Below are 24,956 nucleotides of genomic sequence, written 5' to 3' on the forward strand. Positions count from 1 at the left end.
CGCAGGGAAGCAAAACCCACAAAAGGCCAGAGTGGAGAAGCCAACAGACACTACCTGGTGCTCAAATGAAAATCTGGCGCAGTGGCTCACACCTGTCATCCCAGCACTTTGGGAGGCCAAGGCAGGCGGATCACTTGAGGTCAGGAGTTTGAGACCAGCCTGGCCAACATGGTGAAGCCCCGTCTATTAATAATACAAAAAAATTAGCTGGGCATAGTGGCGCATGCCTGTAATCCCAGCTACTCGGGAGGCTGAGGCAGGAGAATCACTTGAATCTGGGAGGCGGAGGTTGCAGTGAGCCAAGATCGCGCCACTCCACTCCAGCCTGGGCGACAAGAGCGAAACTCCGTCTCAAAAAAATATCCATGGAGGCGGATATTTTCTTCTCTCCATTTTTTTAACTTTCTCCCCATTCCCTACCTTCTCTCAACTGCCTATCCCTCCCCCAGTTTTACAACATGAAATGAAAACAGCAAATCTCTCTGAAGCATGTTTTTATTTCTCTGTGATTTGGTTTTCTACTTTGGTACACATGAGCTGTGGCTGCATTTCACACAGAAGCTGACACATCTCGCAGGAATGCCCCATAAAACAGAGCGCAAACACATCACCCAGCAGGTTCACTTCACCTGGCTGTTACTGCTGAACTCCCTACTTCTAAGAGCACAGAAGAGAACATCGCTTTGAATCTACAGATAAGCGAGGGTGAGGCGAGCAGCGGCCAGGGCTGCCAGGATGGGAGCGGCCACAGACACAGGCCCCCGGGTGTCTGTCTTGAGATAGAGGTGGAGAAGCCGCCCAAGAAATTCCAGCAAGATGGGAGCAGCTGGGGGATGCTCCAGCACAGTAGCCTGCCTATAGGACTCCTCTGGCTCCCTCAGTCCTGGTAGATTCTGGCATGACACCAAGGCCAGCAGTGCTGGCTCTTGGCCCTGTCACTGTGTGAGTCTGTTTTATCCTGGGGCCCTACAGCCCCTCTCCTGGGCAGGAGCTCCGCCCCTCCCCTTTTCATCACCCCCTTGGTCCCCAGCCAACCCACAGCGAGACCTACACAGGTCTTGCCCAGCTCTAAAATGTCTTGCCCTCAAAGGCCTGGAGATTGAAGGCAGTATCCAGAAACTTTTTCAGTGACACCAGGTGAGTGTTCCTGTTTCCTGTGGCTGGTGCAGCCGCTGGGTCCCGGCCAACATACCTGGAGGAGGAGAGACAAGCTAAGGGGAAGGCGGGGCCTAGCCGCCCCCCAACCGCTGCCCTCACTCCAGGACTGCAGGGGGCACGCATCTGAGAACCGCTGACCTCAAAGCCATAGACCCTGCCTTTTGGCCCTGGCACCACTTCCAATGAGCTGCAAAGCCTGGATCAAACTCAGTCACCTAGCCACAGAAGAGTGGGGAGAAACTGTCCCTCCATGTCACTGCACTTGCCCATGAGGACAACAAATGAGGCAACAACTCAAAGACTTTGGGGACAAACACACTTTTGGCTTCTTGGAGTTTCTCAGGACCCTCTCCCATCTTCCCAGGAACACATGATGCCAGTATTGGGAACCCACCATGTGCCAGAGCTAATACATACATCAGATCTAATCTTATCACCGCCCTTTGTAGAGATGCAGGGACTAAGGCTCCAAGGACTACATAACCAGCCTAAGATCTAAGGCAGGAGTTTTGAGACATGTAGCAGGTTCCCTAATTCAGTTCTGGCTGCAGAACAAACACAAAGCCAGTACTGATGATGCCCCATCATTGCTCATCACCAGAGAAGGGCAGGGCCAGTTCTGGGTAGCATGGCCTATGGGACAGACGGAGCCAGGACAGAGCCTCAGGGCCGAGGTGAGGGGCAATCAGCGGCCCCACCATGTACCATATGGGCCGTGCGCGCCTCAGGATGGTCATGAAGCGTGGGCTGATGTAGTCATAGTAGCCCATGTTCTTGTGCTCCTCCTGACACCAGACCAGCTCCGCACCTGGGTACTTCTCTGCCTCCTGCTTGATCAGGTCGAAGGGGAATGGAGAGATCTGGAGAGGCAGAAACAAAGGAGCATAGCCAGAGGAGGGGCGGTATATCCCCAGCACCCCCGGACAGGAGGCACAGGGCCTCACCGGCCTTCATCTGGCCTGCCTGGCACATTGGCCAGAGCCGGGGCCAGCAACGTGAGCTTGCCCATCACTTGACTGTACAAGGGGCTCAGGCACACCTGCTCCAGGCGCGTGATGGCCACTTTCTCCTCCAGGCCCTGGCTGCTCCGCTCCTTCACCAGGTCATAGTACACCTTTCCTGTGCAGAAGATGAGCCGCCGCACCTGCTCAGGGGCCCGTGCTGCGGTCCCATCTTCAGGAATCACCCGCTGGAAGCTGGTCCCTGAGGGACCAACAGGACATGGCAGAGGCGTTGGTACCCAGAGGGGCTGGGGCAGCTCAGGACCAGGCCTGCATCCCCAGGTTCTCCTTAGCCACTGACACTAACTGCAGGTTTGGACTTGTGGCTGCAGTGGACACCTCTTGAACTAAAAGATGGAGCAGGGGGCAGATGACACTCTGAGCTGTCATAGGGAGAGGGGTGGAGACACCCAAGGGTTGAGCCCTGGAAGCATCACATTTAAGGTGACCGGAGGTGGGGGTACAATGAGAAGCGCCCTGAAGGAGACAGAGAAGGTGACATGATGGCATCATCCTTTGCCCCAACCTTGCTTCTGCCCAGTTGTGCCCACCTCCTGCAGAGCACTGCAGTCCCCCACCACTAAGCAGATGTCCCAGGAGGCTGCTGCATGCTCCTCCTCTTTCAGCCTGGCAGCTGAGCTTCACCTCCAAGCCCCAACCATTCTTCCTTCCTGAGCCCATGATCCTGACCCCAGGTCACGCACACTGCAAAACCTCTCAGGAGGCTACTGTAGTGTCCTCACATCCCTGCATCTCAGGTGAAGACTCTGGGGTAGAGAGGACAAATGGATCCCAGGCCCTCAAGAGAGAAGCCAGCACAGGGCAGGTAGCCCAGGTAGTCCAGTCCCGACATCAGAGCTCTAACAGCTGCCCACCTGCACAGAGGGGACATCCAAACACACATGGGAGAAAATCCAACCCCTGTCCATGCTGAGGCCCTTCCCAGCCCTCCCTCTACTGCCCAGGACCATTTTCCAAGACAGCTCTGCTCCACCAGCCTCACACCTGTCCTTCCCTGGACATAGTCACCTCTCAGTTGCAACTATAGTGTTTTATCTGATCTGACTCCCAGGGAAATAAGGCCAAAGGCTCCTGGAGGGGACACCAGGACCCCAGGGCCTGTAATGTCTGTTTGGCTCACGAATTTTTAAAATGGACAAATGAATAAATGATACTCAATATCTTGCGAACTCAGCAGGCCTCTGCCAGGCCTCGACCAGCCCTGCTAGGGTCTAAGGGGGCCCCAGTGGACTCTACCATGGACGCAACCCACATGACCTGAGCTGGCCCAGGTCAGCCATTGTGCCAACCTCCCAACCCTACTGCTAGTGGGACCATGCCAGGAGCTGCTGCAGGTCAGCAGAGCCACAGGCAGAAGGGAGGTTGGAGAAGCCCCAGAAGCAGAAGCCACACAATGGGCCACCGCCCCAGTGTGGGCTGCCCCACACACCCAGGCCAGGCACGTACCGGATACCATTTGGTCAAAGCTGGACTTGGCCTCTGGGTGCCTCAGCAGAGATTTAGGTGTGAAGATAATCAGCTGGAAGGGAAACACACGCCCAGCTGCCAGCTGGCCCTGCCTGGCCAGGCCCCCTGCGTGTGACCCCTGCCCTGGGACGGAGACTCACCGGCTTGCGGAAGGGCAGCAGGATCTGCCGGCGCAGCACGTGGAAGTAGTTGGCCGGTGTGGAGCAGTTGACCACGATCCAGTTGCAGTCATAGAGCTGGCTCACCTCGAAGTCCTTGGTGAATGCCTGTGGGGACGAGATGCATATGGCCAGGGTGGCTGTCTGCTGCACCCACACCCTGGACCCCTAGCCCTGTGGGCACAATAGGGCGCGTCCCTGTCCTGGAGACAACAGCAACACTCACAGGGTAGGCATCCGAGTCGTCATTACTCATCTGCAGGAACCTCTCGGGCCTCGCTGATGAGTGCTCTGGGCCCTGAAAGCAAACGCCAGACGGCCAAGGCTGGACCCCACCATGGGACAGACATCTGGCCCTGCAGGGACCCCAGGCTCAGGGGAAAGTCTGGAGGGCTTCTCAGCAGAGGTGCCCTCACCCTGGAGCCTGAACCATAGAAAAGAACCAAGAATGTGGAACAAGAGCAGAATGGGAATCCTCAGAGTGGGGTCCGCCCAGAGCTAGCACAGTATGTGAACTTGCAGGGACAGAAGAAAAAGCAAAAAGCCCGCACTGAGACGTGCTTTCTCTGGAATGTCCTGGAACAGTGGCTGCCACTGACTGAGCACCTGCTGTACAGGAGGCGGAGTTCTAGGAATCCCACACGCCTTATCGCTAACCCCCAAAGTAGCCCCATGATGCAGACACTCTTCCCCACTGCACAGATGAAGAGGCAAGGAGAGGGTAAGAAACCACCCATGACCACACAGCCAGGCAGGGGCCAACCCAACTCGGCCTGGGCCTCGCCCACCCTCACCCACACGGACTGCTCTGCTCCATGAAAGCAGCAAGACAAGCCCAGGGGCATCTCCAAGCCAGCTCCTGCAGGACGGGGGTGACCCACTGCACAGCTGCCACTTGCCCTCTCTTGGTGGGGACGGCCAAGGACCCAGCCCCCCACACCCTGCCTGGCCCAGATCCGGCCTCCCAAGAAGCTGCCTTCACGGCAGGCAGCCCCAAGCAGGGAGCCTCACCTCCCTCCTCACTGATACCCGGTGTTGTGAGGATGCCGAGTACGCAGCCTGTAAAGTGCTCATAACATGCCACTCAGGGATAATGGTGGCAATGAGCCCCCTGCCTGTCTCCCTTCTGCCTGGTCAGGCCACCTGCCCACCAGATGGTATCACATGACACCCTGCTCCTTCCTCCCTTCCTGCTAGCCCAGGAGCCTCCGGAGGATGCACCCAGCCTGCATGTCTTCCCTCTGCCCCACGTGTGGCTGCAGAGGCAGGTCATACAGGAGGGGACCAGAGAACAGGCAGTACTGCACAGGATAGCTTCAAACCCCAGCTACTAGCTGTGAAACCTTGGGCAACCTACTCCCCAGCTCTGTGCCTCTGTTTTCTCATCTGAAAAGCAAGAACACAGCCTACTTCATTAAGTTGTACGGATTGGAAGAGTTAACATTCAGAAGCATTGAACAGTGCCTGGCGCACAGCAAGCACTCATACGTGGTAGCGCCTTCTGCTGCCAGGGGTAGCATCATCGTCTCAGCAGCTGCAGCACGCACATGTGCAGACCCCACCCTGCACAGACCCACGTGCTCCAGGGGCCTGGAAGGCATATACCGTCCAACCCGACAAGGGGCCCAGGGTCCATCCCGCCCCTTCAAGGCCCGCCAGAACCCACCAAGCCACCAGCCACCACCGCAGCCCTCACCATGCCTTCCATGCCATGGGGCAGCAGCAGCACAATGCCGTTATGCCGCACCCACTTGGCCTGGCCGGTGCTGATGAACTGGTCGATGATGCACTGGGCCGTGTTGTGGAAGTCCCCAAACTGGGCCTCCCAGAGGACCAGGGCATTGGGGCTGGCCATGGCATAGCCCAGCTCAAAGCCTAAACAGAAGACAAGATAGAGCTTGCTTCATGCAGTCACCAAGTGGCAGTGGCTCCAGTCAAATTTAGCCCTTTCTCAGTATATCCTCCATGCCCCCACCCATCCTTCTCACAAGCCAGGACAAACCCAGGGATTCCCTGGGATTCAAAGGGTACAATGTACCATCCTGGGGGCTGACAACATGCCCAGAGATGCTACCCTCAGCCCTGCTATCATGTGTGGTCAGGTTCAACCTTATTTAGGTATCCTGGGGAGGCAACAGGGACCATCTGTCAAGAACTCCTTAAAAACATGCAGAACTGCTAAGGAGAAGGGGCAGAAACAGCCCTAGAGGCATCTGCCTGGCGGCGGGGGGCTGCCTGGCCTCTAGGGGCAGGCAGTGAGGACGAGGTGAGCCAGCTAATGATGCATCTGAGGGAGAGCATGCACAGGGGACACAGGCAGGGAAGCCCAGAGCCCAGAGAAGGGATCTCAGTGCAGTGTTCCTAGGGTGCAGGGCAGAGGAGGCAAGATGGGGCTCAAAGGAATGTGAGAGGGCTGGGCCAAGACTGGACTGCTCAGCAGCTGGAACCCGCAGCAGACTGTGTTGGGCTCTCTGTCTGCGCCCACTGGGGCCCTGATACCCACAAAACCCCTCAAGGCAAGCAGGGCCCCCCAACTGGGATCCCCAAGGGGCCCAGATGGGACATGATTTCACCTCCCACATGGCCTTAGGTGAGGGCAGCCCAATCACCATCCCCCAGGGCCATCCCCTAAGGGCCTCTGAGCATCTCTCACCCCTCCCAGGCCCTGGCCCCGGCCCCTTCCCAGCCCATCTCTGGTCCCCAGGTGTCTGGGGCCTGCCTGGCCTGCAGGAGAGCGTGGACCCACCCAGGACTCCGTACTCCGAGAGGGAGCTGTTGCACACGGTGTACGGGGCCTGGTCAGGCCAGAGATGATTCATAGGCACACACGTCCTGCGGTCAACCTCCTGGTCATGGAGAACATGGTGCCGGTGACTGCAGAGACACAGACCGGGGCAGGGACAGAGGGCAGGTGGGCTGGCACCTGTTCACCTGGAGCAGGGGAGCTGGGCAGCAGGAGGCAGGCAAGCCTCCGTCACTGTCCCAGGAAGCCTGCAGGGTCCCACAACATGGCATCCAAGAAGGCTGTGGAAAACCAGAGCCATGTGGTCCCTCCTGCAGCCTGTCCCCCGCCAGGCCTCCCCAGCCTGCCCCCTGCCTGCTAGCAGCGCCCACACACCACGCACTGGGGGGTCTGGGGGAAGGAGCTGTGAGTTGTGGCACCTCTCTGAATGTCAGCTTTTCACCCATAAAGGGGACCTGATAAGACACTTCCCAGGTGCCAGCTAGAGCCAGAGACCCTAGGAGGCCACTTCCCCTGCCCCGTCTTGCTGGCTTCTTTACCATCTCACCAGCCCTGTCCCAACTCACAAGAGACAGAAACCACTGTGCAGTAGCCGAGGTGGGCACAGTAAGTGAGGGGCGCCTGGCTGAACCCCAGTCCCTGGCAAGGACTGACATGTAGCTCAGGGTACATCAGAGGGCCACCTGGGCCCTGGCTGGAGCAAGACCAGCCGAGATGAGCAACCAGGAATGAGAAAGCCAGCTGGTCAAGTCCTGGAAGCCACACCACCCTGGCTTGCTAACCAGGAGCCGACTGAGGCAGGATCTAGAACATTTTAGGAACCCGAACAAGAGGAAATGTGGTGTGGACAACTGACAAGTGTCAAGTCCCCATTTGGATTCACAAAGACAACTGCAAACAACCAAGATAGGGGCTGACTTAACAGCAGTACACACACACACCACACACATACATACACATGCCACACATACCACACACACATACACATCCCCACACACCAAACACATACATACACACACCACACACACCAAACACCACATACACACACATCACACATACCACACATACATGCAAAACACACCACACACATATACACCACACACATCCATGCACACACACCAAACACCACACACACTACACACACCACACATACATACCACACACCACACATACCACACAACACACACACACCACACAGACTACACACCACAAACACAATCACACACACCACACACACTACACTACACACACTACACACACACCACACACACCCCACATATACACCACACATGCACCAAACATGACACATACCACACATATCACACATCACACGCACACCACACTACACACCACACACTCCACACATACCACACACCACACAAACACCCTCACACACATTACACACATACACACCCTACACACATACACACCCTACACACACACCAAACATACACACACACCATACACACCCCACACACACTATACACACCCCACACATACGCACACCCCCACAAACCACACACACACACACCACACATACACACGCCACACATACCCCACACATACACCACATTCAACACACAACACACACCACACACACCACACTCAACACACAACACACAACACACACACCACAAACGCACCACACCCACCACAAACACCAGACATGACACACACCACACATGCACCACACAATACACCACACACACCCACACATACACACCACACACACCCCCACACACACCACACACACCCACACATACACACCACACACCCCCACACACACCACACACACCATACACAAATACACACCACACACACCCCCACACACACCACACACACCCACACATACACACCACACACCCCCACACACACCACACACACCATACACACATACACACCACACACATACACTCCACACACACCACACATACATCACACACACCATACACCACACACACACCACACACTACACACCACACCCACCCACGCATACCACACATATCCCCCTACATACCACACACATCCCCTACACACACACCACATACACACACCATACACATCCCCCACAGACACACATACCCCTACATACCACACACATCCCCTACACACACGCCACATACACACACCATACACATCCCCCAGACACACATACACACCACACACATACCCAAACACTGCACACATACACACCCCACACATACAACACACACGACACACCACACAACCATACAGACACAAACACATACACCACACACACCACATACACAACAAACACGCCACACACAAATACCACACACACCACATACACACACCCCCCATTCACCACACACCACATACACACCATTCACACTACACATACACTCCACACACACACCACATACACACCATACACACCACACATATCCCCACACACCACATACATACACATCCCATCCACACACACCACACACCCACACACACAACACACACACTCCAAACTCCACACACATACTCCAAACACCACACAAATACACCTACACACACATCACACACCCACACCACACACACACCACACAAACATGCCACACACATACCCCACACCATACACACACACACACACCAAATACACCACACATACGACAAACACACCACACACACGCACCACACCCCCTATACACTTCCCCCACTCACCACATACCACACACACACCACATACACACCAAACACACCACACACACACACCACACACAACTCGCCCACACTCACCACACACCCCCCACACACACATGATCCTGAGGACCACAGATGGCCACCAGCTTGACCTTAGTGGACAGCTTGGGCCCAGCAGTGAGCTCTGCACACTTGCCCTGGGGGGTCAGCGAGGTGGCCATCTGATGATGCCACCTGAGGGCAGGGGCTAGGGATGCTGTGAAGATCCCACCCCAACAAAGGCCCCCTCGGGATCCCCAAGCCAGGCCCAGCTTCTGCTCCAGGTCTCCTGTGTGGATGCTGAGCCCCACTGCGCTCACCTGAATGTGCCCCTCTCCACATCCTGCCCGCTGAGCCGCACGTGGATGCCTTCCTTCAGCAGGGAGCCAAAGGCCATGTACTCTGCCAACGCCCAGTCCACCGTCCGGTTCTTGGTCATGTCCGCACGGCCCCGCAGAATGCGAGAGAGGCCTGTGGGAAAGGAGTGCTGGCCTGAGGGCCACGAGACAGCCAGCCCTGGGGCCGGTAGGTAGGTGCTCAGCACACACCCCGCACAAAGCAGGGCAGCCATCTGTTGATTTGGTTGGAGGGCAGGGATGCTGCAGGAGGGCCCAGGGCCAGGCACCCCTCCTCCAGCTGAGACAAGGGGCCACCCTGAGCCTGTGGAGGGGTGGAGCAGGTACCACTTGGCAAGCATTGGCCACGTTGCAGACACCGTCAGGCTCAGAGTCATTTAATCAGATCACACAGCTGTCAAGGTACTCGGATTTGACTCCAAGTCCCCAGGCTTACGCTGCGCTCCTGTCAGCCCCACACACAGAGGCTAACACACAAACAGAGCGGGCACATGCCCCAAACGCTGTCGGCAGCTGCCCCAGGACATTCGGTCTCGGTGCACACTGTAAGGGAACCCCCTCAGGACTCCCCCAGGTGGGTCAGAGGGGGTGTAGGCACCCCAATACAGCCACAGGAGACCCTCCGGACTTCCCAGGCAAAGGTCACAGTGGCCCCAGCCAAGGGGTGCAGTCGGTGACCACCCACATTCTAGTCTCACCCCGGAGTGGGGGGGCTGCCCTCAGTCATTGGTCCAGGCCCCAGCAAGCCACCGTCCTTTCAGCTGCAGAATCCTGCCCACGTTCCAGGCTGCGTTCCAGCCCCTGTATGGGAGCCCTTGCTTTCCTGCTCTTCTGCCTGACCCAGGGACGCCCCGGCAAAGGCATTTGGAAAATCCAAGGTCCCCAACCTAAGACTAGTCACTGGTACCCAGCTGGGAGTGTGGCATCTGGAGCTGCCCAGCTCACCACGCCCACCCTGAAAAGAGCTACTGTCACGGGCACAGATGTGCCGAGAGCTACGTGCACCCACTACAGACTGAGCAGGAATGCGACACACCATCTCTCTTGCATCCCAACCAATCTCCCTTCGAGGCACAGTGTTGGGGTGGGGCCAGCAGCCTGGGCTGCAGCCTGCCCAGCAACCTCACCAGTGTGGATCTTAAAGTCCTCCAGGGGCACAGAGCTGGCCACGCTGCCGATGTGGGTGAGCATGTCCTCAGGGATCCCCGTGGCTGGGCATGTCATGCTCTTGGGCTCCCCATCTACGTTGAAGAAGCCTGAGAGGGAGAGAGGCTCTGTCCACACTGTGTCAGTGGTGGGCTCTGATCCCCCTGGCCAGCCTGCCTCCCCAGGACTGAGTGGCCCATGGCTTCCCAAACTCCACCAGCACTCGGACTCACCCTGAGCCCACCCTTGGGACCTGGGACAGCTGGACAGCCACAGCTGCAACTCCCCCACAGGCCCAACACCCACCTCTGGACCCCAGGGTAACAGCTCTTCTAACCCTGCCCCCCAGGGAGGCCCTCTGAGCACCCTGGCCCCAAGCATCCAGTGCCCAGGGCTTCCTCTCCCACCTGGCTGTGCCCTCCCTTTTCAGTGAGCACCTGGCCATCCATGCTCAGAGGGCAATGCTATCCTTGACTTGCAGGAATCGGCCCCACGCAGCTTTGGGGACTCAGTGATGGAGCCTGCAGCCTCTAGACTAGGCAATGACAGCTGTCACCCAGGGCCATTCCAGTCCTGATCCCAGTGCAAGACCTCAAGGCCCAGGGGAGTCCCTCTGAGCCACACACTGCTCGCTCACCAGGCCAGGGGGAGTCCAACCAGTGCTTTATATGCAGGATCTTTTTATCCTTGGACCTGCCATAAGCCTCCTCACAGATCCGGTCATATTTGGCAATTTCTTCCTGGAATCAGGATGAAGATGTGGACAGAGCACCAAAGCCCTGGGCAGCCAGACGCCCAGTCCACTTGGACTCGTAATTCCTGGTCCCCATCACCAAGTTCTTCTAGAACTCTCTGTCTCTGGCCTATAGGGACCTCATGGCTAGAAGCCAAAGTCTCAGAGTTCAGGGGATCCTGTACAGGTACCCCGAGGCTGGGCAGGCCTGCAGTGCGCTCAGCAAGGGGCTTGGAGAAGGCTCCGGAAACTTGTAGTCCTTGCTCTCAGAGCTCCATGAAGGTGGAAGGACGAACACTCCATAGATAATTATGGGGACAACCCCAGCTCAGGGCTGCCTCCTACAGGAAGCCTTCCCGCACTCCTGCTCAAGGCTGGACTTCCCCCACATTGCAGTACCCACCGTGTCACACTTGGCTGTAACTGCATCCTTAGTTCTTGGTCCCCTTTGGTAACTGGGGCCTCTTGGGGACAAGGACCATAGTGGCTACTTCTTTAAATCCTTAGTGCCCAGCACTGGGCTGGTAACATCTACAACCCCTCTCCAGGGTCCCCACCCAAAGTTTGTCTTGGGCGCCCCTGCAGCCTGCCTGCCCACCTCAAACTCCTGCAGGGTGACTGTGCCCTCGGCAATCAGCTTGTCTGCGTACTTCTTCAGCACAGGCACCTGTCTGTGGATCTGCTTGTACATGAGCGGCTGGGTGAACATGGGCTCGTCCATCTCATTGTGGCCGCGCCGGCGGTAACAGACCTGCAGGAGCAGCCAGAGGGGCTCAGGCCCTCCCCTACGCTGTGTGGTCAATGTAGCTGCTGCAAAATTGGGGAATATCTGGGTAGGGCACACCCACTGGGAGCCCTTTGAGCTCCACTATCACCTATCACCGAATGAATGTCCCGTCCCAGGCCTTTGCACAGATTGCTCTTGGTGGCATAAATCTCTCATCCAAGAAGCACTCCCAGCCCTGAGTGCTGAAGATGCTGATGACCTGGCTGGCTCAGCACAGCAGGGATGGGCCACCCACCCATGCCTTGGCCTCAGTCCCCAGACTCACCAGGTCCACGACAACGTCTTTGTTGAAAGTGTTTCTCCATTCGGCTGCCACACTGCACACATATATCACAGCCTCTGGGTCATCGGCATTCACATGGAAGATAGGCGCATTGACCACCCGGGCCACGTCGGTCGGGTATGGTGAGGAGCGGGCCATTCGGGGGTCTGTGGTGAATCCAATCTGCAGAGGCAGGAGAAACCTGCTGCGCCTCTCAATTTACTTAGAGTGAGATAGAAGGTGGCAGCCTTGGAGACTGAGCAGGGGGATGCTCAAGGTCCACTGAGGTGCCCAGGAGAAATGTGGGACACAACAGGGTGATGGTGAGCAGCCCCACAATTAGACACGGCAACAGCTCCCACGGGGATGGCAGCAGCACCAGCCGGGTGGAGCCTGCTCTTTTTTGCCAGTCACTTTGACACACTGGTAGTGAGGAACATAGGCCTGGAAAATCCAGTCCTAACAATGGCTAACTGCAACCTGGGGCAAGGTGCTTACATACCCACAGCCTGTTTCCTCATCTATAAAAAGGGGTCACTTAAATTCCCACCTCACAGGATGTTCAAGGACGATGACATGACTTAATGCAAACAAGGCAGTGAACACAGGGCTTTCTAGACTCCATATGAGCTGTTAGAAGCTCAGCTGCCTTAGAGAAAGGGCACCAAGGTCCCTGTGTCTAAGATTGCCCATGTGGGGCTGCACACGGCCAGCCTCCATGAGGCACTCGCTACACAGGTGCTCCTTTGGTCCTTCCAGCCCTACTTATCCCTCCCTATTGTGTCTTCCAATTTCACAGACCAGGACGCCAAGGCTGGAAAGAGCAGGGTCCTGCCTGGTAAGCAGCACAGCAGTGGGCTCAGAGCCAGGAGCATCTCACTTTCTCCCCAAGCTACTGCCTGGATTTCCAGGGATGCTGACGCTGTGAGGCCCATCGTGGAGCCTACATGCTCACCTGGTTGTTGACAACGACGTGCACGGTACCATTGGTCGTGTAGGAGGGCAGGTCGCTCAGGTGGAAGGTCTCATATACCACGCCCTGGCCAGCAAAGGCGGCGTCCCCATGAACCAGGATGGACATGACCTGCAGGGCAGGTGTGAGCCAGGAGGGGCTGCGTGCCCCAGCCCATGTAGCCCAGCCGGCGCCTGTACTGTGGAGACCCAGGGTCCAGCCCAGCCCTCTGGGCCCACCCTGAAGGGCCCAGGTCCTCTGGGTTCCCCCAGGTGAGCTCACCTTCTTGCCCTGGGCATCTCCACGGTAGAACTGCTCTGCCTTTGTCTTCCCCTGCACCACAGGGTCCACTGCCTCCAGGTGGGAGGGGTTGGCAACCAGCGACAGAGTGATGTTCTGGTTGGTGACGCGGTTGATCCTCTCATGGTACATGCCCAGGTGGTACTTGACATCCCCGGAGCCCTGAAGGTGGAGATGGGAACATGATGGATCCTCCCCTCCCACATCAGACAGGCAGATACACAGGCAGGCACTGCAGCCCACAGTCAGGCTGGCACATTCCCCCGATCCCACTGCCTCAGAAGGCCAAGCTGTCTCTGACCCCTCTCTCCTCATCACACTGCCCCTCCTCACTGGCCTGAGGGAGGAAGGCAGGGACCCCAGGCCTTGGCTCAGAGCCTCTCTGTACACTGACCATGGATCAGGAGAGCACAAGAGTGGGGAAGGCCATCAAGCAGCGGGGAAGGCAGGGAGAGAAGGGCAGTGCCTAGGCATCAGCGCAGAGACCCTCGGCCAGGCCACCAGCAAACACTGAAGCTGAATCCCCTGACTCCTCACACCAATGGTAGCAATGAGGGACACACAACATTTTATGACCCTGAAGCAAGGAAGACTTACAGCATTCTACACAATATCCTAACACCAGAAAACACAAAAGACACCTAAATTCTAACAAATTTGCCATGGGGGAACAAACCCACGCCCAGCGATAGGGGAAACAAATCAAGCTGAGAAAAATATTCATAAACAAATGCAGGCAAAGGGCAAATTCCCTCAATGTACAAAACACTTTTACAAATCAGGAAGATAAAGCCCAAAAACTCCATAGGAAAATGAGCAAAAGCCACAAGCAGGAATTTACAGAAAAATATGAATGGCTCAAAAGCATGTGAAAAGATAAGCAACTGAATTCATAACAAAGAAATGCATTACAACAAAATCCTCTTTTGAACCTATTATATCGGCAAAGATGAAAGGATTCGAGAGCGTGTGGGAGGAAGTGGGGTGGGGGCTCTGGCACCATCACACACTGTGGGTGGGCTCGCTGACATCTGCCAGCTCCTGGGAGGGTCGTTCAGTCCCACCCCCGTAGCTCCAGCCACTGCACTGCTCAGACACCATCTAACAGATAAACTCGCTCACACATGTGCAAGGACCCTCATTAGAACAACCCAATGTCCAGCACAAGGGATGCTTTAGCTGTAAGAAGGCTGGGGTAGCCCATGTGTGCAGGCAGGAAACAATGACAACTTGTTAAGTGAAAACAGCAAGGTGCCACCCGGTGTAACGGCTATGCCCATGGCCTCTTAGAAATAAGGTTGCACTGGAAAAAGAGGTTTGTTTGTATCAGCATGAAATGTTTCTAGAAGTACACACCTAAACACAACAGAAGCACACAAACAAAATTGGCCACAAGAATGGAGTCTCACTGAGGAACATATTCTCATTGTATAAGCTTTGTTCTGTTTTGTTGTTTTCACAATGATCAAATTTCTTTTTCAGTTGGAAAAAAATAGTAATTTCATTTTAAACATCCTTTGGCCAAGTTTTCCACTATACACACAGGTCATCTTTGACTCACTGCAACCATTCTCGGGCATGCGCTTTTATCCCTGTTTTACGGAAGATCAAAGTGAGGCTTAGAAGGCTGAAGGTGCTAGAACAAAAGGAACAGGATGTCAGAAAGACCTGGGATAGGAGCCAGTAGGTATGGGTCCACACACACACACACACACACACACACACAGCAGCAGGCTGGAGACAGCAGGAGAGATAGTCCTGAGGGCAAAGGGACACAGAGGAGGGAGTGACAGGCTCATTGCCCAGGGGACCCAGAGAGCCACCGAAAGGGAAGATGGGCAGGACTTTGAAAGAGGCTAGGCAGTGGCCGGAAGGGGTGGCTCCATGCCTGTAATCCCAGCACTTTGGGAGGCCGAGGCAGGCAGATCACCTGAGGCCAGGAGTTCAAGACCAGCCTGACCAACATGGCAAAACCCCATCTCTACTAAAAATACAAAAATTAGCCGGGCGTGGTGGCGCATGCCTGTAATCTCAGCTACTTGGAAGGTTGAGGCAGGATAATCGCTTGAACCCAGGAGGCAGAGGTTGCAGTGAGCCAAGATCATGCCATTGCACTCCAGCCTGGGCAACAAGAGCAAAACCCCATCTCAAAAAGAAAAGGAAAGAAAGAGGCTAGGCAGTATGGGCTGAAGGCCTGGCCAAGGCCTCCCAGGGAGGGGGTGGGAGCAGGAACAACATTTCCTCAGCAGGTCGATGGGTACGGAAAACCATCCTCACCTCCCAAGGCTCTGCTGGGCAAACAAATGAGCAAGGGAGTCATTCCTGGCTGGTGGACAGGACTTTGGACATGGAGGCACAGCCACATGAGCAGAACTGAGCAACTTCCAGCAAGCCTTTGCATCTCTGGGCTTCAGTTTCCCTAGCTCAAAACAGGGAGGTTGGCCCAGATTATCTGAGGGCCCTCCCAGCTACCAGAGACTGCAGCCCTTGCTCCAAAAAGCCTTAGGGTCCTCAGGCAAACACCCAGCCTCTCTCCTGCAGGCTTCTCCAATGCATCCATCTTAAGGTTTATCTCAGCCCGGAAGCTCCCGGCTCAGCCCCTCCACAGTCCACCTCCCAAACACCCAGCTCTCCAAGGGTGCCGGGACCTGGGCATGGCACCCACCTCGTCCGCCGCCTCCAGCTTGGGGTCAAACTGGCAGAAGATCTGCTCCAGGTCCTTGCGGATCACGTTGGCCAGCACGTTCAGCCTTCCCCTGGAGCCAGAGGGGCCGGGCTCTCACCTGGCAAAGCCCGCAGGCCTCAGGGTTCCCTCCCCCACTGTGGAGGCCTGGCCTTGCCTAATACAGCCCCTTCGTGCCCAGAGCCCTCCTCAGACCACCCAATCACCAGGCACCATCCTCTCCTGCTGCTGTAATGGCCCGAGGCCTAAAGCCCCATGCTTCCTTGCTGCCTCAGGCCACTGGGCCAGCTCTGCCTAACTCTCTGACCAGACACTGGGCATTCCCAGGCCCCCCATGACAGACAAACCCCAAAGTCCTGGCAGGCCAGCCACGGATGGGGACCCCTGCACCATGCATTTGGATGCCCTCATGCTGATGTGGCCCTGGGCTAGTCCAACCACAAGCAGCTCTCTGGTCACGGGAAAAGCCCAGGGCCCTTCCCACAGGCCACTCAGCAGGACCCCTGGCCACAGACGTCTCCGTCCCCCAGGGTGCATTCCCCCTCCTGCTTCCCCACAGGCTCCAGCTCAGAGGTAACGCCCCACTGCTGAGCAAGCCTCCCAGATCTTCATCAAGGTCAAGGGAACACGCAGTCAGCTTGCAGCCAGGTCAGAGACCCTCGGCTCACCTCCACAGACCTCCCTGTGGGGGACACAACCCGGGAACAACTGCCCAGGCCCTGCCCTCCCTTCCCTGGAAGAAACCCCTCCACCTCTCCTTGTCCACAGGAACCTCAAGAAGTATAGTGTACCCCTTTCCGAAATCTCACCCTTGCTAGGGACAGCGGCAACATGGCCAGGGAGAGAGGGTGCCTGATAACTTGGTTAGCACCCGGCCCCAGGTGACTCTGGCCAAGTAACCGGCAATTTCTGTGATGAGCAGGCCAGGCCCAGGACTCAGAACTTTCCAGGAAACCCACCTCTACCCCCAGGTCCCACCAACACCTCCGCTCTGATTTCCATCTCATCTCTCCCACCTCTGTCGCCTGGGCTGGAGGAGAATGCGCAAGGCACGGCAGGGAGGGGGACCCACCTGTGTGGCATCCCCAAGATGACATTCTCAATCCCCATCTCGCTGGATTTGTCGATGATGGTCTTGAGGGCAGGAATCATCACTTCACAGCCCTCCAGGCCAAACCGCTTCTCTGAGGACCATTTCCGGGCCAGGAAGTCTTCAAACCTGCTTGGGGAGAGGATGGGAAGAGGAAAGGGAAAGGGATGGAGAGGGAGGGGACTGGGGCTCACAGGGGCTGTTCATGAGTGCTCAGAGCTGAATGCTGAGGACAGAGGAAGTCACAAATCCTCCTTCCACCTACATGGTCCAGGGCCCACCATGGATACACCTGTCCCACCCAGCAAAGGAACACAGCGTTAGGGGAGGCTAGGCATCTTCCCAGCTGAACCAAACGCCTCTGCCTACACCCCTTCCCAGCTGCCGCCCTCTCTCTTCCTCATAGCCAAGCTCCTCCAACAGGCCACTGCCCACCCACTCCTAGCCCACTACCCTCCTGCCACACTCCAAGGGCTCTCTTCGCCAAGTCCCAAAGATCTCCACCCAGCCAGATCCAAACTCCAGCCTGCACCTCGCTGCTCAGGAATCCACTTTGCATCCAGCAGCTGAGTCAGGTGCTCCCCCAGCCCCTGCAGCCCTGGGGGACCCAGCTTCAGAAAAGTCCAGTGAACAGACAGGTGGTGTGGCCACACTCACTCCACACCAGGGATAATTTTCTGCCCAAACGTTCCCACAGCCACTTCCCGCCACTTCTGGCCTTGCTCAGTGTCCCCGCTCTCTTGTTCTCCTAGAGCCTCATCCCTGCCCACCTGACCTGCTCTGCCTTGGGCCAGCTCTTGGCCAAACAGCCTAAACACCTGGTCCCAACTCTCCTCCCTGCAGCCAGTGGTGAGGCCGATCCAGTCCTGCCTTCCTGTGGCACCCTCCTGCTCTCTTAGGCAGGGTGTGGGACATCTCATAGAGCCCTGGAGCAGGACCTCCAGCCACTTGGCCCTCCAGGTGGTGCCAACCTCATGGAGCGCACTAGCCGGGCCAGCAGGGTCCGCTTCTCCTCGCTAGAGAACTGCATCACACCAGGGGTCTCAAACTTCTGCCGGATCCACTGGCACTGCTCCACATCGTTGATGAACATGAACTCCAGGCCAATGTGCTGGCAGTAGGTGTTCTGGGGAGACACATTGGGACCCCATGAGGAGCAGGGAAGAGGGACGGCTGACATCCCTGCTGTCTAGAACAAAAAAGACAGTGCCTTCCCGTCCTCTGGCAAGCTCCAAAGAGCTGCTTCAGCTGCACCCCACACACCCGCCTGTGCTCACCTCCAGGCGCCGAATGATCTCCCGCAGAGAGAGGGTGTTTTCAGAGCCCCCAATGAAGGTGGTTGTCGGCAGCTGGAACTCCTTATCAAGGTCAGCCTCCTGCAGGTCATAGAAGGCTGGAGAAGGAGGCGTGGCCGAGCCCCGGGCAGCAGAGTGGAGGGAGGGAGGTCAGGCCCAGGTGGAGCCCCGCAGTCTCACCAGACCTCCCAGTCTCCCCAGTGCCCTCCCTCTGGGTCCAACCTGGGGAGCAGAAGTGAGAGTGAGCCCAGGGAGGCAGGGTGGACAAGCCTCTCAGGCTTGAACACATGGGGCACAAGCTAGGGAAAGTGGCAGGCGTCCTTCTCAGGAACAACAGGCAGTACACAGGCAAGGTAGAAAGGAGGCCCTGTGGGCTGCTCCCCGGGCTCCATGGATTCCCAAGGATCAGGCTGTCCCTAGTGCCTGTGGGCCCCTTACTGGGCCACCCACACAGCACTGCCATGGCCGTCCTGAGGAAGGGTCTTACCCAGTTTATCAATGGTTGTGATCAAGTCTGAGGGCACAAAGGAGTCCAGGTCTGCATCCAGAATGCCCAGGGGGTCCAGCTGGGCCACATGGTGACCCCGGATCTGGGAGGAGGGCAAAGAGCAGGGTGGGGCTGGGACCCAGCTGGACAGACCTTCTCCAGGGTATGGCTCTGGGCCCCAGCCCCTCTCTTCCCATTTCCGAATGTTAAGCTTCCCCATGTCTCTGCCCTGCAGCTACTTCACTGCTGCCTGCGAGACCCCAGCCACAGCCAGTAAGGTGGCAGGAGCTCAACCTGGTTTAGAAGTACAACATGCATGGGCAAAAACAGGAAAAAGACCTATGCACAAAGGTGTTCACTGCGGTGCTACTAGTAATAGTGAAATTCTAGAAACTTCCCCACTGTCTATCAGCAGGAGACTGGCGCATGGATATGGGCGATCCACACAGCGGAGCACTCCAGAGCCATTAAAAGGAAGAAGAAAAATCCCCATCTGATACTACAAGGTAGTCTCCAAAAAATATTGTTAAGCAAAAAAGCAAATTCTAGCAAAGTGTGTATGGTGAACTACACATTATCTAATAAAAAGGAGACACAAATAAATATATGCATTAGAAGGGCAAATCATAAAATTAAAAAAACCATAACATAAGAAAAATTATCATCTAGGGGAGGGGACAAAATAGGATAGAGAGGCAGGGCTAGGAGCCAGATTTTTAAGAACTTATCTTACTTTGAAGATTTGACTTTCAAACCTTGTAAATATTTTACATTCTTATAAAACAAAATTAAGTCTTAAAAATTGAAAGTGAAATGAATCAAATGAATAAATATGTCCACTTAGTGGCATAAATACAGAGAGAAACCATTCCAATTGACTAATGGAACATTCCCTAAAGACAAACAGAAAAAAATTCATAAAGCCTTTTTTATTACCAGTCAATCGTAATAGTGTTAGAATTGTTATGCTGGCTGGGCACAGTGGCTCACTCCTGTAATCCTAGCACTTTGGGAGGCTAAGATGGGTGGATCACCTGAGGTCAAGAGTTCAAGACCAGCCTGACCAACATGATGAAACCCCATCTCTACTAAAAATACAAAATTAGCTGGGCGTGGCGGCACATGCCTGTAATCCCAGCTACTTGGGAGGATGAGGCAGGAGAATCGCTTGAATCTGGGAAGTGGAGGCTGCAGTGAGCTGAGGTCGCACCACTGCGCTCTAGCCTGGGCTACAAGGAGAAACTCCATCTCAAAAAAAAAAAAAAAAAGAACTGTTATTCTAAGATTGTTGCATGTGAGCTCTGGGAAATCAAACAAGCCATTGTACTGGCATCTTTGAGAACCTCTATTTTTGACATTTCTAAAGGCAATGTGGCCATAAGATTGACAGGGTCAAGGACAAACCCCAAATCCCACATTTGTAGCACGTTAGAAGCATCAGTATAAACCCTTTCCTGGCTCTGATTCCTGAAAGGGCCCAGAAGTAATGATCAAACCAATAGCAGGAAACAGCCAGAGACCTGGACGGTTCTGGAATAGGCAGAAATGTACAAGCTGAGCTTGGAGCATCTTGTTATACCAACATCAAGGCAGTGTTCAAACACCACGAGTGCTGGGAATAAGGACAAGTTTTGAGCAACTATAAGGACAGTATACCTACAGCAGATTGAAACTCATCAAATATGTTTATATTCATGCATTCATATGAATCCAAAAAAAAGAAGATAAACTTTCATTAGTCACTTTTGGAGTGTGCTAGGGAATCACCTCATAATTTTGAAAATCACTGAATAAAAGAAAAAAATAAAGCAGTGATCCTGTCTTTCCTACACAATCTGCACCTCAGGATAAACAGAGTTAACAAACGGAAGTTTCTCCTGATAGTGGGACTTCAGTTAATAAAGAAGGGAAAACAGAATTGGCATATCACCATTTTTGCAACCCCTAGTGAGTTAATGGATCTAGGAAATCACTATCCACAGCTGCTAACTGCTCAAGTGCCATCACCATCACCACCAGGAAGTTGATTTTGAAAAAAAAAAATCAAATGTCTATGGGATCGAGCCTCTAGATCTAATTGTCAAAGTACAGAAATTACATGGGACAATGGGACAGATGAAATGACATCATGAGGAAGCCATCAGCAAAATCCAGACTTGGGAAAACCCTACAGGACAAACCACCTGGTTTTTCCACATCATAAAAAGAAACAGAGGGAACCTGCAAAGTACAAGAGACGTAAGAGCCACTTTAGCCTATTGCAACCTGTGGATTTAGCTGGATCCTGCTTCAAAGAAGCAGTAAAAAGAAAGCACAGGCTGGGTGCAATGGCTCACGCTGTAATCCCAGCACTTTGGGAGGCCAAGGCGGGCAGATCACTTGAGGTCAGGAATTCAAGACCAGCCTGGCCAACATGGTGAAACCCCGTCTCCACTGAAAACACAAAAATTAGCCAGGCGTGGTGGCAAGCACCTGTAATCCCAGCTACTCAGGAGGCTGAGCCAGGAGAATCACTTGACCACGTGGGGCAGAGGTTACAGTGAGTCGAGATTGCATCACTGCACTCCAGTCTGGGTGACAGAGTAAAACTCCATCTAAAAAGAAAAAAAGAAAAACAGAAAGCACAGGACAAAAGGCAAACACAAATGTCAACTGCATATTTGATATCAGGCATTATTATGTTTAGATGTGATAATGGTATCATGGCACATTTTTTAAGAAGCCCTTTTCTCTAGACATACACAAAGAAATGTTCAATGAATGAAATGCTATATCTGGGATCTGCCTCAAGATAATCAGCAGTGAGTGGGGGCTAAGGGGGAAATTGATGAAACAAGGCTGGCCATGATTGATGGGTGGTGGGCTCACTGCACTATCCTTCTGCCTTTTATGTTTGAAAATGCTTATAATAATACAGTGTTTTTTTTTTTTCAGCACAGTGTGCAGGTGATTCTAACCACAGCTGTGCCTGCTACTCGCCTGTAAGGGGCTGCAGCCCTCCTGGTGGGAGCTCATCCACACCAGGCACAAGAGAGTAACACACCTGAATCCAGAAGCCACCCTGCCAGGAAAACTCTCTAATACCTCGTCTTGGTTAATCAAAGAACAAAGAGCTACTGAAGGGCTGAGATCTGTGCTTAGAAGATAAGGCCCTCGGGCAGCACCCTGAATGTTTCCCTGTATTTAATATACAGTTTTACATCCTTGTTCTTCATTTTTGAAGTCAAGGGTTAGATCACTGTCTGCTTCTTTCAGCCAGCCAGGAAAGACACAATACACAATAGCTGCTGTTTGCTCCTAGGTGGCCCACAATTGATGGGTCCTCAGGCCAGAAGGGAACCCAACCCTGCTCACCTTCCCTCTTCCATCCCCAGGTGGGTGGTGTACAGGGAACTCTGTTCCATCCCACAGATTGGGCAGCTCATTCAGAGGCAAAGCATCATTTCCATTTGCTAATGCCCCCCTGTACCCTAGCCTTGCTGTGGCTTGCTGCTGCCTCACATTTCCCTGATGGAATACCTCCTGCCAGCAGTTCCCAGAGATATTCCAAATGATTACGCTTGTTATGGCCTGAACACCGCAGCAGTCCTCCAATTAGTCCTGTCTGGTCAAGACCAAAAACACAGACCATCACTGGGACTCTGACAGAGCAGGGGCCCAGCATGGGAGAGCCTAAGTCTCCAGGAGGAGCAACCGGTGGGGGAGAATTGTTTACTGAACCATTCATTCCATAAACATGAATTAGGCACCTGCTGTATCAGTCCCTGTTCTCCCAGGATGCCCATTCTAGAGGAGAAAACAGAATTAACAAGGGTTAATCTACTCACCCCTCATTCAACAGGCTTTGGAATTGATCCCTTACTAAGTGCTCCTCCACATACTCGGGGCATGGTGTGTGCAAGGAACAGACCACAAGGACACAAGTCAGTATGCACAAAAAAAAATTCAAGCAGGTGGTAAGTGCTCTGAATGGTGATGTGGCAAAGACTGGCTAGAGGAGTAGGTGCCGCTCAGTAGAGGACAAGGAGAAGGGCTCTCTGGGGAGATGATGTTGGAGCTGAGACCCCTTCCCTTCAGTGCCTGGCCACACCCCAGGAGCCAGTGCAGCCTCCCAGGCTGTGCCTCAGCTGCCCCTCACCTGGTAGGCCCGGATCAGGGACTGCACAGCCAGGTGGTCCTCCACCAATTTGCTGGTCTTGGTCCGACTTGAGACTGCAGACCTGCTCTCATGGACAACAGAAGGGGGCCGTGGCTGAGCAGAGCCAGAAAAGGCTTCCTCGCTGGCTTCCCTGAAGAAGCTGTCCCAGGACTAGGCAGGGCAGAAACAAGAACGCAGCCAGGTCAGGGCCTGGGAAGAGTCAGGGGTAGCCCAGGCTGGGGCCCCAGGGAGTGTCAGGTCTTCCTTGAGGACCACAGCTCTCAGGGCCTTCCCAGGGTGCCTAGATGTACATACAATGATGTTCCCTGCAAAACTGTTTACAAAAATTGACAATGTGAAAACAACCTACATGGCTATCCATAGAAAACTGGCTAAATAACGATTTTACATTTAGAATCTGGAAGGTTACACAGTCTTTTAAAAAGGTGCTTTCAGTATTGTGGATATGGAATATTGCCAAGATACGTTTTAAAGTGAATGAAGCAGAAGAGGATGTATGGCTGCTACTCTCTGTGTAGAAGCAAAAAGCAGATGTGAACACACACCGGCATTTGCATGTGTTTTCCAGAAGAACAATGTAAAAGCGCTTTCCTCCGTGCACTCCCATACGGCACTGGTGGGAGACTCAGTTGGTACAATCCCCATGGAAAGCAACTTGGCAATACCCATCAAAATTATACACAGCCACTCCTGGACCCAACTATTCCACTTTGGGGAATTTACCCTACAGATGGCTCTGCAGGTGCAAGATGATGAAGGTGTAAGATGATGCACTGCAGCACTGTTCACCACAGTCAGAGACTAGAAATGAACCAGATGTCCATCAGCAGGAATAAGGGTGGCACATACATGCAATGGAATACTACACAGCTGGACAGAGTGAATAGTGAGGCTCTTCATGTACTGATATGGAAAGATCTTGGAGATACATCACCAAGCGAAAACAGCAGGGAGCAAAATAGTATGTGTTACAGGTTACTTTTGCGTAAAGGGAGACAAATCCAGAGTTACATTTGCAGTAAGTTTACCTAATGCAAGTCTTGGAAAGGATATAGAGGACACTAAGTTGGGGGACAGTGGGAACTGAGCAGATGAGGATAGATTAGGAGGGAGCTTTCTGACTGTGTAACTTCTTATACCTTCTGGCTTTGGATCATGTGACTGCACTGCTTTCCACTGCAGGTGAAGGGGTCAGAGAACAACTTCACTTTTCACCCTCCCATCTAATTTAATTTTTTTCTTTACTATCAGCAAGTGTTTATTTTATCAGATCAATACATACACAAACACGTATGTCCCTAATTACATACAAAGGAGCATATGGAGGCAGCAGAGCACGACAAACGGGCATGGCAGGGCTCAGGTGTGGCTGAGCAGGACATGGCCAGGGCCTCTCAATCAAAACCACCACCCACTGGCTGATTCAGCAAAGGGAAAGCAACAGGCTTTGATGACTGAGGACCTGAG

The 24,956-nt window shown here is 54.3% G+C and overlaps 1 protein-coding gene across 12 annotated transcripts in view; it reads right to left on the minus strand.

The window, feature by feature from the left end:
• Positions 1-477: 477 nt before the first annotated feature.
• Positions 478-24,956, minus strand: part of OGDHL (oxoglutarate dehydrogenase L) — a 28,613-nt gene continuing 4,134 nt past the window's right edge. For 3 of the 12 annotated variants that reach the window (XM_016918279.4, XM_016918278.4, XM_016918280.4), the window contains exons 3-23: positions 23,469-23,639; positions 19,331-19,433; positions 18,826-18,941; positions 18,520-18,674; positions 17,531-17,677; positions 16,441-16,531; positions 13,758-13,937; positions 13,479-13,607; positions 12,527-12,706; positions 12,073-12,225; positions 11,379-11,481; positions 10,723-10,851; positions 9,560-9,710; positions 6,552-6,679; positions 5,502-5,680; positions 4,032-4,103; positions 3,788-3,913; positions 3,627-3,699; positions 2,198-2,361; positions 1,864-2,018; positions 478-1,192 (exon numbers count right to left, since the gene is read on the minus strand). In XM_016918279.4, the coding sequence (XP_016773768.3) occupies positions 1,069-1,192; positions 1,864-2,018; positions 2,198-2,361; positions 3,627-3,699; positions 3,788-3,913; positions 4,032-4,103; positions 5,502-5,680; positions 6,552-6,679; positions 9,560-9,710; positions 10,723-10,851; positions 11,379-11,481; positions 12,073-12,225; positions 12,527-12,706; positions 13,479-13,607; positions 13,758-13,937; positions 16,441-16,531; positions 17,531-17,677; positions 18,520-18,674; positions 18,826-18,941; positions 19,331-19,433; positions 23,469-23,639 (2,829 nt within the window). In that variant the 3' untranslated portion in view covers positions 478-1,068. The other 9 variants (XM_024346372.3, XM_016918282.4, XR_010146878.1 and 6 more) reach the window with 8 other exon arrangements.

Source organism: Pan troglodytes, chromosome 8 (genome assembly GCF_028858775.2).
Source record: "Pan troglodytes isolate AG18354 chromosome 8, NHGRI_mPanTro3-v2.0_pri, whole genome shotgun sequence".
NCBI classification, from domain to species: Eukaryota; Metazoa; Chordata; class Mammalia; order Primates; family Hominidae; genus Pan; species Pan troglodytes.